Here is a 13,034-nt window from a genome sequence, read left to right as displayed (position 1 = left end):
AAGTCTGGAATGTGCATTTGTCTTTGGCTGCGGTGCTATTTCATCGGTTTCTCATCCCTCTTGCCTATGGCAACTTGAGAGCAGGCCAGGGATGTTTTGCAATTTGACATACAGTAAAGGATGAACAGATATCATTTAAATTGCACTATGAGAACAAAACTCAATATGGACTGTGTGAGAGTCTTTGGCTTTAAGGTCCATCTCAGAGATAGCAAGAACAGAAAGAACATATACAACTGCCTGTGATGTTACTACTGTAAGAAGATTAATGCATAGAATGGCCTGCTTTGGCAAGTACAATTTAAATACCAGGTAGGAACCACTGTGTTTTCACAACTGGAGAAAAAGGAAACAATGTTGAAACATAGTTTAATTCACTCTTTTTATTAATTGTTCCCTTTTATTAAGATCTGGTCTAATTATAATGATGTAACATTTGGGGAAAAAGATAAAAGCCAGGAGCCCAGCACTAGAGGCCAAGATGGCAAAGATCTCCACAGCTATTGTGTATTTTCCTTTGGTGCTTATGTAGGCAGGGACAAAAGACGACCAGACACTGCAAAACACCAGCATGCTGAAAGTAATCGACTTGGTTTCCTGGAAAGTGTCTGGTAACTTCCTGGCTAGGAAAGCTGCAATAAAACTAACAAAGGCCAGGAAGCCCATAAAACCTAAAACAGAATAAAACATTGCCACCGAACCTTCATTACATTCTATAATTATTTCACTATTTATAGACCACACGTCAAAGTCTGGGAAGGGGGGAGAAATTCCAAGCCACGCCATACAAAAAGTACTTTGAATAAGAGAACAGGAGAGAACAATGGAAAGGGCCAGTCTTTGCCCAACCCATGTCCTCATCCTTGATCCTGGTTTGGTGGCCATGAAAGCAAGAACCACAGTGATGGTCTTGGCCAACATGCAAGAAACAGCCACGGAGAAGATGATCCCAAAAGCAGTCTGTTGAAGGAGACACGTCACCTTCATGGGCCGACCGATGAAAAGCAGAGAACAAAGGAAGGAGAGGAGGAGTGAGATAAGGAGGGTGTAGGAGAGGCTGCGGTTGTTGGCTTTGACGATGGGAGTGTTGTGGTACTTCAAGAAGATTCCTAGCACAAAGATTGTGATAAAAGAAAGCACAAGAGCTGATGTGGCTAAGCCTGTCGCCAACAAGTCTCCGTAAGATAGATAACTTACATGCTTTGGCATGCATAAATCCTGTTTATTGTTTGGATATTGATCTTCTGGGCATTGGAAGCAATCATCCATATCTGGAAAAAAACAAATGTATTTATTTAAGTTAAAACACTACCAGAAAGCCCTTAGTATAGTGCATGATATTATGGTGCCTCATTGATACAAATGATGCTACTATTAGATGAGTTCCAGTGGAATCACTTTTTTCTTGATAAAGAGTTTATACTAAAGAACACATATTATTATTATTAGATAGAAAGAAACTTTATTTCTTCCTTGACCACTAAAAAGACATCCAGTAAAAGAAACAAAGCAAAGTCCAACCCTTAGTATCAGTGAATTCTATCAACCTTTTGTGAGTGAAGGTTATGTTTAATATAGTAACATTTTGCTACTTTTAGACAGATAGATTATCCTTGTTATCTAAGAAATAAAGAAATGCAAATTAGCAGAATGCCCTGTAAATTTAGATAAAATGGATAATCAATGTGTGGTAAATGTCCCTGTAGAACTGGCAGTGAATGTACCATGGTTTCTCAGGCACCTACATAGTCTTATCACAGGGGCAGTTTCAATTTTCATAATGAATATTTCTCTATTTCTCATCTAAAACAGCTGAGGAGAACAGCATTCACCCTACACCATTTTAGACAAATGGTTATCCAACATCTTCTTAAAAACTTCCAGTGTTGGAGCATTCACAGCTTCTGGAGGCAAGTTATTCCACGGATTATTTGGTGTAGCTGTCATAAAATTTCTCCTTAGTTCTAAGTTGCTTCTCCCTTTGATTAGTTTCTACCCATTGCTTTTTGTCCTACTCTCAGGTGCTTTGGAGAATAGCTTGACTCCCTCTTCTTTGTGGCAGCCCCTGAGATATTGGGACACTGCTATCATGTCTCCTCTAGTCCTTCTTTTCATTATACTAGACATACCCAGTTCCTGCAACCATTCTTCATATGTTTTAGCCTCCAGTCCCCTAATCATCTTTGTTGCTCTTCTCTGCAGTCTTTGAGAGTCTCCCCATTTTTTTTACATCATGGCAACCAAAACTGAATGCAGCATTCCAGTAAGAGTTGGAAGGGACCTTTTAACTCTATTCTCTAACTAAAGGTGATACACTTATGAGATTATATTTCCCAATTCCCTTATTTCCCAATTCTTTTTCTTGTTGAATTGAGAAAATGGAGAAAACTCCTAGCCTCAACTAGCTCAAGTATCCCTCTATAAAATGTTTCTCCCTCTCTCTTTTTTTTACCTGTCTGATCTGAGATCTTCCCCTTTGGACACAGAGTGCAACCATAGCAGCAAAACAATTTTCCTTCAATTTTGGTCTTCCTGTAACCTGAATGGCACTTCTCATTACAGAGTGAGAGGGGTCTTTCCTGTTCAAAATAATAATAAAAAGATAGTTTGCAATATAGAAAAGTTTTCAAGTGCTATATCTGAAAAAGTAAAAATATCCTTTCTGTCTGATATGGCCGAAACAAAATAATGAAAAATACTGTGAAATTTGAGGAAAGAAAATCCCTCCTATTACTTAGGCTAGAGTCAATTTTGTGACACTTGGAAGCAAAGAGGCAGAAAGAAAAACTAAGGTGTGTTAATAAAAAAAAAACCACCCTGAAAATTAAATCACCAGATGTCATCAAACATAGAAGCAAAATTGTTTCCTGATACATTCAGATAAGGGGTGAAATCCAGCAGGTTCTGACAGGTTCTGGAGAAACGGTAGTGGAAATTTTGAGTAGTTTGGAGAACCGGCAAATGCCACCTCTGGCTGGCCCCAGTGTAGGCTGGTAATGGAGATTTTGCAATATCCTTCCCCTAGGAGTGGGGAGGGAATGGAGATTTGCAGTATCCTTCCCCTGCCACGCCCACCAAGCCACACTACACACACCAACCCATGCCCACAGAACTGGTAGTAAAAAAAATTGGATTTCACCACTGATTCAGATGCGTCTAGATGAAACAAGGCTGAGGATATCATGTTATGACATTTCCCCTTTTAGCCAGCAGAATTGCTGACAAATAAATGGACCAATCTCATTCTTTGTTGACTTTAATAGTCGTGTGGTTTTGAATTGCATTTATCTTTTTTTGTTGTTGTTGTTTATTTCTGCTTTTATTCCACTTCCACTCTAGCCTAAAGCTGGGAATTTCCACCAAGAGTAATTATGTGCCGCCAAGTACATGGCACAAGAAGAAGAAGAAGTACATGCACCAGGAATTTAGACTCTCAATTGACAAGATTGACAATTAACATCTTTAACTGCCTAAAAAAGCAATGTTGCAGTCTCAATATGCAATTTGGAAAAAGTCAAAACTAATAGAAACCATTCCGGAAAGCATAGGCATGTACTTTCTACAATCATCCAGATAGAGTTAACTTGGATTAGAGAAAAAGAATTGAATCTCTCCAAGATGCCTTTGTGTTCAATAGAAATGTCAGTGACAGTGATTTTAAAATCCACAGCAATCATTAAGAAATGAGTCTGGGATTTTTGATAGTCCTTAACATTTCTAGAAAGGATGCTCATCATCCAGTTGAGACAAAAGGATTGGTATTTGCTCACTTCAGCCGTATGATTATACAATCATTGATTATTAAGTTTAGATGCAGAAAAAAATGCAAATAAGGGATCCTTGGTGCTCTCTGAGCTTGCTTGTTTTCTTGCAGATGTTTCATTACCCAAACTAGGTAACATTCCTCCCTCTATCTATGGGATGTAATCAGCAAGGACCTCTCATATCAACCCTGAGCTACAAGTATTCTCTTTTATTGTCTATGGAGATTCTCAGTCAGCCATGTCATGAGTGTCCCAAAGGTGCTTTTTCAAGAGGCAAGTGTCCTTTCTGGTTTTTCTTTGAAGATGTTTTGCTTCTCATCCAAGAAGCTTCTTGAGCTTCATAGGATATTTCTTGTGGTGATGAAATAAATGAAAATTAACATCTAAACTGCCCAGCCTTCTTAAAGCTAAAGGTGTAAAAATCTGATAATAAATTACTGCTACTGGAAATGTTAAATCCTAGCTAATTAAACTCTCCAAGTATTATTTGCTTTAATAAATTAATATTTTTTTAAATATTTATTTTTTCTGGAGTATTGGAGAGAAAGGAATTAGGCAATATTAAAATTGTTGCTATACAGTAGGTTATCTAAAAGCAAATGTTAAAGAAATAGTCAGAAGTGGACATTTCTTCAGAATGAAGGGAAGACAATATAAGCACTTTGTAATGAGGTATGAACCTGAAAATCATGACTCATCGTAATAAAATTGAACCAAGCTATTATGAAATAAGATGACTCTCACCTGATTAAACCGGTTGGGCCAAATGATCTTCTCTTCAGAAATAGTCAATGGTTCATCAGAGAGTGTTCCTGGATCTATCCTTCCAACTTTGACTCTAAGAAATGTCTGATTTGGAAATGTGATCCAGTTTATAATATCAAATCCTGCAACTATTTCCCCATTGCTATCAAAGGAAATCTCTCCAGTACTGCTATTAAATGATATACTCCGCAGAAAATGGTGAAGCTTTAAAAACACAAGATAAAAAAGATACAAAGGTAAGAATGCATTTTAATAAATCAGCATCCATACTGTAATTAATTGCCCCTCAAAATGCTACTATAATGTAAACAAAGCAATTCAGCAAATAAAACATTTTATACACTGCTAGTAAAGTATTTAGAAATAACCATTACTACATGATTCCACTGAAAGCTTCCATATATTACTACAAAGGCCTATAAACTATATATTTTATTACGAATGAATGCCATATCACAAAGAAAAGTCAAAAAGATAAACCATGTTTTCTATATCATAGAAATTGCCAAGTTTGTATTTGCTAGGATAAAATTGCATTTTATTCATTTTTCAGTGCAAAATAAGAATGTAATTTTAATTGTTTCTGATCATTCACCATAAATGGAGGGAGTGGTACGGTGGCCTAGAGGTGGAACTCTCGCCTCCCAATCAGGAGGCTATGAATTCGATCCTAGGTAGAGGCAGATATTTCTCTCTCTGGGCACAATGAGAATATATCTGCTGAGCAAAACTCTACATTGGTGACAAGAAGGGCATCCTGCCACTAAACACTCTGCTAGCTCCATTCACTTGCCCAGACTCCACCCCACAAGGGATTATGGGGTCATTCAAAGAAGATGATTCACCATAAATGGATAATTTGATGATGAGCCCAACAAATAGAAAAAGAATATTTATAGTTATACGTTAATAGTATTTCAGCTTCAACAGAACTGATGCTTAAATTTGGAGAACGTTGAGACATTTAAGCAATGCAGCAAATGCTCTAAACAGTACAAATTAGAAGTTAGATGTAAAAGTTGAAAGGAAAAAAATACATCTTATTGTGTAGAAAGCAAAGCACAATGTATAAAACATACGGCATGATGTTGGTGCTCACCAAACACATTGTGATCATCACATTGTGATATACAACTAGATCAATCATAAATATTGGAATTGACTAAAAGCTGAATTTATATGTGATTGGCTCGAGGATGAAAAATCTGACATGAACTGATAGTGGCGACCTGCAGGTGTGCTATGCCCTGGCGCTACGCTGTCCTATTTAGCCACGTTTTCTAAGCCGCGTGCATATGTGCAAGCTGCGCGCACTAGCAAATGGTGGTAAAATTATGTGAAATCCACCTCTGATGGTGACTATCACTTGCAAAACATGCAGCTGGATCAATCACAAATATCAGAATTTAATAAAAGGTGAAAATAGATCTGATAGGCTTAAAGGATGGGGGGGGAAAAAAGGCCGATAGACAACTTTGCAACTGAATCAATGAACTGTATCTGCTGAGGTGTTCTAAGTAGTCTGCAGTACTCACCTTCCATGACTCTTGATTGAGGACTTTCTGCCTCCTTGTTGTCCTTTGCCAGACTTGGGAAGAATACAGACTATGCAAAGCATGTGCAATTGCGTAGACAGCAATGTAGACACTGTAGCTGTGGGCAGTCATGCTGGTTTCAAACACAGTCATGGGGAGGCTCTCAAGTTTCTCCTCCCCAGTGCAGAGAGTCTCATCCTCTTCCTCTATAGGAGTCGTTGGGAACATACAATTAAACATCTGTTGCCAGAATTCTTTTAAAAAGCTGTCTTCTTTATCCAAAGCTGGGTTTCTCATCTGAACAAAGTTTTGGAACCCTGATGCCTCCACTGATTGCACTGAAAGGGACAGAGCTCCATGCATGAAATTAATGTCCCAACTCCTTTGAAAGAGAACCGATGAGAAGTCAACATCTGCCATCATCACCCAGATTTTTGTACCATAACTTAGATTGCTAAACTCCAACAGGTTGAGTAAAAACCTTACATTTAATATACTCTGAAATTCCCCGTGAAGCAACACGACGTTAGTTGTGCTGTTGAAAACTGTGTTTAAAATGGCATGGGATCTATGAACAATTTTCTCATCTTCGTTGAGAAAACCAGCTGGTATTTTTTCTATAAATTCAAAGCAGACCCCTTTTTGGGAAAACATAGGAAGAATATTCCTCCATAAAATATCTGCTATGTTGCCAATGTTAAGGAAAAATACCCCGATCCAGGTCCAGCCAAAATGCAGAAGAATCTGGAGAAGTCCTTGGTACTGACTAATTGCATTTGGGAGCATCCAGTAGAAGAAACGAGATGGAGTTTGGGTCTTGATCTCTAGAGTAGAGCTATATGCAACCTAAAGGAAACAAGGAAACCAGAAAGATTTAATGTCCGGGACCTGCGACTTTTTTAAATTAATATTCATTATTTTAATTAATATTATTTGTGAATAGAATAGAATATAGAATAGAATAGAATAGAACAGAACAGAACAGAATAGAATAGTAAATAGAAGAGAGCAGAGCAGAGCAGAGCAGAACAGAACAGAACAGAACAGAACAGAACAGAACAGAACGGAGTAGAGTGGAATGGAATGGAATGGAATGGAATGGAATGGAATAGAATAGAATAGAATAGAATAGAATAGAATAGAATAGAATAGAATAGAATAGAATAGAATAGAATAGAATAGAATTCTTTATTTTCCAAGTGCGATTGGACACATAAGGAATTTGTCTTTAATGCGTAAACCCTCAGTGTATATAAAAGATATAAGTGATAAATCATGATCATTTAGATCTTTAAATGACATTCATTCATTTTATGAATGTATTTTCAAGCACCTTGAGATTCAAGGTGCTGGTGTTAACCTATAAAGCCTTTCATGGTTTAGGCCCAGGATATCTGTCGGACCACCTGCAACCAGCATCGACTTCCCATCGCCTGCTGTGTTCCCACAGAGAGGGCCTACTCAGGGTGCCGTCAGCTAGACAATGTCGGCTGGCGACCCCCAGGGGTAGAGCCTTCTCTGTGTATGCACCCACCCTTTGGAATCAACTTCCCATGGCTCTTCGGCTGGCCCCCAACCTTCGTACCTTCCGCTGTGAACTTAAGACCTGGCTGTTGAAATGCCCTAGCCAGGACTTATGGGGTCTACTGTTTTAAATTGGTTTTTAGTCTGTTTTAGTCTGTTTTAATTTGTCTTTATGGGGATTGTTTCATTTGATGTGAGTCGCCCTGAGTCCTTTGGAGACAGGGCGGCATATAAATCCAAAAAATAATAAATAATAATAATAATAATAGTATTTTATGTCTGCTAAATATATAAGAATAGTAATAAAATATTAGAGAGATAAGATACCTAATGAAATATTTGAAAAGTCATAGGTTTAAAAACTAAGCATGTGTTTTCACCAAAAGAAAAACTCACTTGTACAAACTTGTAAGGTGTCATGATGGTAGCTATATCAAGAAAAGCAACAGGACTTGGTCCTCCAATGACAGCTATCAGATTATTTTGTAGATGACATTTATAATTAGGGATGAATGCATCTGAAGCAAAGAGGAGCTCCATTGAAGCTTTGTAAGTATGTTTGGGACTAAAATAGTCATTGTAGATGTTGAAACCTAAGGTCATGTTAGCTAAGATGAGAGGACTCTGATTAATCTCTTTCACAGCAAAAACCAAAGCCAAAATGTGTTGATAGCTCTGAGTCAGCAATCTGCAAAACAAATAAATAGAAAATTACTGTATTGCCATTGGCATTTCAGAACTGTTAAGAAGGAGAGATTCTTCTCTAACAAGTTGCTAAGGTACAATACATATATTAATAGAGAAAGATTGAAACATAGCTTTAAAAAAAGAAAACAGAAAACTTGCTCCCAATTTTAAAACACACAACTGCTTACACATGATTCAAAAGCATGTCCTGGAATGGATGTCTTCTGTTATATGCTCATATAAATGAAAGACTGTGAGAAAATGCCACCAAGAATCTGGTCTCTTGGCTGATGATATTTAGGAAGGTTAGTAATAGGCTGGGTCTTGGAGCATTTTGACACTGGCACTCTGCAGACACTCTTAGGAAGGGGCACTAATACCAATAATCTGAATATTACGATCATGAACGAAAATCTCCCCATAAAAGAACATTTCTCCATTTGGCCCATTAACACTGAGGTAACTTTTTCTTAGATTCTAAGACATGTCTTATTAACCTAGTAATAGAGTCTTTCTCGCTAGCATCTGTAATTTCTGAACTGGGATATTTAACTTCTTTTTTCTTTGGTCTGTAACATCATCAAAAATTACCAGAATTCTCCACAAAGAAAAGTGGAAAGTTTCCCAAAGAAGCTTCAGTCCAAGTCGCTATTTGTAATTATAGGACAATCTTCTGGGTGATTCGCATGCAATTTCTCTCATTGATTCTCTCAAAGATCTCACTACCAGAGATTTTTTCATTTTTTTTTCATTTTATTTGATTTATATACCACCCTACTCCCGAAGGACTCAGGGCAGTGAACAGGCACAAGATAAAACACATAGAATACAAAAATTTAAGAGCAGCAGTAAAATCAAATTAAATCAATTTAGCCCAAGACAAATTTAAAACCCCAGGTTAAGAACAAATTAAAATTTACATTAAAATTTACATTAAAAAGAGAATGGGAGAGGTTAGGGCAGACCAGCCTGGTTAAATAAAAAGGTCTTGAGAACGCGGCGGAAGATGCGTAGATCTGGGATCCTCCGTATCTCCAGGGGGAGCTCGTTCCAAATAGTAGGTACCCCCACAGAGAAGGCTCTCCCCCTGGGGGCTGCCAGCCAACATTGTTTGTCCGATGGCACCCGGAGGAGTCCCTCTCTGTGAGAGCGTACCGGCCGGTGGGAGGCCGTTTGCAGCAGCAGGCGGTCCCGTATATAACCAGGCCCTAAGCCATGGAGCGCTCTAAAGGCGGTAACCAAAACCTTGAAGCGCACCCGGAAGATCACCGGGAGCCAGTGCAGCTCACGCAGGAGATCATTAAGACGGGAAAAAAAGAGAGGACAGAGGAGCTGAGAAGTGGGACAAAAGTTACACAGAAAAGAAATCCAAAATCTAGATGTGTCTCTCTATGGGTTTTCATGCTACATCTCTTACATTGGTCCCCTTTTACTCAGGAATTTGGGAACAGAGGAATTAAAACTTAGTTATATAAATCCTTTAACTATGTGTTTTTTTAGGATCTCTACCCAAGGCCATCTAGAGACAGAAAGAAAAATTGCTGTCTGAATCCCACACCTTTCTCCCAGGTGAAGGAAAAGTGGCTGCAGTTAAACAATTCTTTCTTTTCTTTCCTCTTTTCTTTCCACTTTTCTTTCCACTTTTCTTTTCTTTCTCTCTTTCTCACTCTCTTTCAGGGGTGCTCTTCAGCAGGTTCTGACAGATTCTGGAGAACCAGTAGCAAAAATTTTGAGTAATTCAGAGAACCGGCAAATACCACCTCTGGCTGGCCCCAGAGTGGGGTGGGAATGGAGATTTTGCAATATCCTCCCCCAGGAGTGGGGTGGGTATGGGGCAGGGGTGAAATCTACTTATCTTCCCTACTGGTTCGGAAGCAATATTCTAGGCTTCTTTGGTTGTTTTGTTGGCTTTGTATATTTTAATAGAATTAAAGATACTCAACTCCTCATAAATCTAGTTTTTAATATTCTTTGGAAACAAAATGGACCCTGACATAATGGAAGAATAATACTAGGAAGATGTTAGAAAAAAAAATGTTAAAACAGCATATAGATTTTAAACCAGAACTATTTTTGTTAGGCATAATACCAGAAAAATATGATAAAGGGAATGCATATTTGATATTACATGTTTTAACAGCAGCAAGAATTGTATTTGCACAAAGAAGACATAATTTAAAAAATATTGGACTGTGCAGAAATGGACAGATTAACACTGACGATAAAAGAAAAAAGAAAAAGAAGACACAGAATATTTTTGAACTTGAGACTTGTTTTATTAATGATTGGATATCAGGGGTAGAAATTAGGAATTTAAGAAGTATTACTCTGTAAACGAATGGACTCAGACAGTACACTGTTCACCAAGCGTATATTGTATGTAAAGAGAAAAACAATTAAAAAAAAAACACTAGGAGGAAGAAGAAGACATTCTTTGGAAGCAAAGAGTGTACAATATTTCCTACTTGACAAACTAGATTTAATCATTGAAGTTATCCGGGGCGACTCATAATTTTTTATTTTTTTTTTTTAATTAGATTTATATGCCGCCCTTCTCCGGAGACTCAGGGCGGCTTACAGTGCGTTAAGCAATAGCCTTCATCCTTTGGTATATTTATACAAAGTCAGCTTATTGCCCCCACAAACTGGGTCCTCATTTAACCTACCTTAGAAAGGATGGAAGGCTGAGTCAACCTTGAGCCTTGGAGAGATTCGAACCAGCAGTAAATTGCAGGCAGCTGTGTTAATAACAGGGTGCTTTAAACCACTGTAGTACCAAGGCTCTTGGTACTACAATGATTTGCAATGTATTGTAGCTATGTATTATCTGTCTAAGTATTACAGGGAGTAAATGTGATGGAATTTTGGCCATTACATTGGAAGAAACCTTGTACTTTATTATTGCATTTATTCTCTTTTGTAGAAATTTGAACATAAATAAGTAAATAATGCTTAGGCCACTACTTATTTTCTTGTTTTAGCAAAGTTTTAATGACCATCCATGATTATTTTCCGGTCTTGAATACCACATCTTGAATATCTATTTTGTTTGTTTAAAATCTGTGATCTCTGGCATTTTGACTGGAATGATGGGATTGAAAGTTATTTTTTTAAAAATTTGTTTCCTTTTATCTACCACAAGAAAATAAATTTAAAAAGTTAGTCTTATTAGCAAGCTTCCACTGAATTACCCTCATACAACATGTTATTCAGAATAACAGAATAACAGAGTTGGAAGCGACCTTGGAGGTCTTCTAGTCCAACTCCCTGCTCAGAAAACCTGCTGCCCCACTGCTCAGGAAACCCTATATTATTTCAGACAAATGGTTGACCAATCTCTTCTTAAAAACTTCCAGTGTTGGAACATTCACAACTTCTGGAGGTAAGTTGTTACACTGATTAATTCTTCTAACTGTCAGGAAATTTCTCCTTAGTTCTAGGTTGCTTCTGTCCTTGATCAGTTTCCATCCATTGCTTCTTGTCCTGCCTTCAGGTGGTTTGAACAGTAGGTTGACCCTCTCTTGGAATCCTAATTTTAGAATCCTAATACCTCAATTGATTTTACTGACAAAGACAGAGCCCCATGCATGAAATTAATGTCCCAACTCCTTTGAAAGAGAAACGATGAGAAGTCAACATCGGCTGTCATCACTCAGAGTTTTGCACCATAATCTACATTACTAAACTCCAACAGGTTGAGTAAAAATCTTAAATTTAATATACTCATGAATTCTCTATGAAACAACAGAATATTAGTGGTGCTGTTGAAAACCGTGTTTAAAATTGCACGGGATCTATGAACAGTTTTTTCATCCTCGCTGAGAAAGCCAGCTGGTAATTTTTCTATGAACTCAAAGCAGACGTCTCTTTTGGAAAACATGGGAAGAATATTCCTCCACGAAGTCTCGGCTATGTTGCTAATATCAAGGTAAAGCACTCCAACCCAGGTCCAGCCAAAATGCAAAAAAAGCTGGAGAAACCCTTTGTACTGATGGAAAACATTTGGGATCAGCCAATAGAAGAAACAAGATGGAGTTTGGATCTTGGTCTCTAGAGTAGAGGCACATGTATCCTAAATGAAACAAGCAAAATGGGAGAGATAGTTAGGTCCACTGAGAATTCCCCCCCTCTCCTTGGCATTAATAACATTGCTACATTTGCAGGTAAGATCATTCAGCCATTGTATTTTATGCCTCCAAAATATATAATAAAAGTAAAGAAATATCACTAAATGTAAAAGGTTTAAAAACTCACTCTGGGTTTTCCTTAAAGAACTTACCTGTGGAAACGTGTAGTAAGTCAGGATAGTAGCCATATCCAGAAAAGCCATAGAACGTGGACCCCCAATAACTGCTATCAGATTATTCTGAAGACCACATTTATAGTTAGGGATGAATCCATTTGGAGCAGAGAGAAGTTCCATTGTAGCTTCATATGTATATATTGGGCTAAAAAAGTCATTAAAGATGTTGAAGCCCAGGGTGATATTGGGTAAAATGAGGGGACTTTCATTAATCTCTTTCGCAGCAAAAACCAAAGCTAAGACATGTTGGTAGCTCTGAGTGAGCAATCTGAAAAGAAAGACAGGAAGGAAGGAAGGAAGGAAGGAAGGAAGGAAGGAAGGAAGGAAGGAAGGAAGGAAGGAAGGAAGGAAATAACTGTATTACCTCTGAAATGTTAGAGGTTTTTAAGGGAGGTTTTTCTTTTGTAGGTTAATAAGGTGTAATTCTCTAAGCATGTCAATAGTGAAGGATTGAAA

At 37.8% G+C, this 13,034-nt stretch overlaps 2 protein-coding genes across 2 annotated transcripts; both read right to left on the bottom strand.

Moving 5' to 3' along the window:
• Window positions 1–369: 369 nt before the first annotated feature.
• Window positions 370–1,271, bottom strand: LOC148113865 (vomeronasal type-2 receptor 26-like). The gene has a single exon (XM_087894467.1). It carries the CDS (start codon window positions 1,267–1,269, stop codon window positions 370–372), a length of 900 nt encoding a protein of 299 aa, XP_087750593.1. The 5' UTR covers window positions 1,270–1,271.
• A 4,181-nt stretch (window positions 1,272–5,452) lies between these two features.
• Window positions 5,453–8,191, bottom strand: LOC148113864 (vomeronasal type-2 receptor 26-like). Its single transcript, XM_087893487.1, has 3 exons — window positions 7,985–8,191; window positions 6,065–6,910; window positions 5,453–5,467 (listed from the first exon to the last, which is right to left on the bottom strand). The coding sequence occupies exons 1-3, from the start codon at window positions 8,189–8,191 to the stop codon at window positions 5,453–5,455; spliced, it is 1,068 nt and encodes a 355-aa protein (XP_087749613.1).
• Window positions 8,192–13,034: the final 4,843 nt, after the last annotated feature.

This window comes from Pantherophis guttatus, chromosome 4 (assembly GCF_059756535.1).
Source record: "Pantherophis guttatus breed Tessera chromosome 4, ASM5975653v1, whole genome shotgun sequence".
NCBI lineage: Eukaryota > Metazoa > Chordata > Lepidosauria > Squamata > Colubridae > Pantherophis > Pantherophis guttatus.
Note: the sequence above shows the minus strand (reverse complement) of the source record. Positions and strands in the feature narration are given on the sequence as shown.

Coding starts and splice junctions, on each gene's coding strand:
- LOC148113864 (XM_087893487.1), bottom strand. CDS start 8,191: ATGACCTTAGGTTTCAACATCTACAATGACTATTTTAGTCCCAAACAT. Junction 6,911..7,984: donor CACCTTACAAGTTTGTACAA/GTGAGTTTTTCT, acceptor TGTTTCCTTTAG/GTTGCATATAGCTCTACTCT.
- LOC148113865 (XM_087894467.1), bottom strand. CDS start 1,269: ATGGATGATTGCTTCCAATGCCCAGAAGATCAATATCCAAACAATAAA.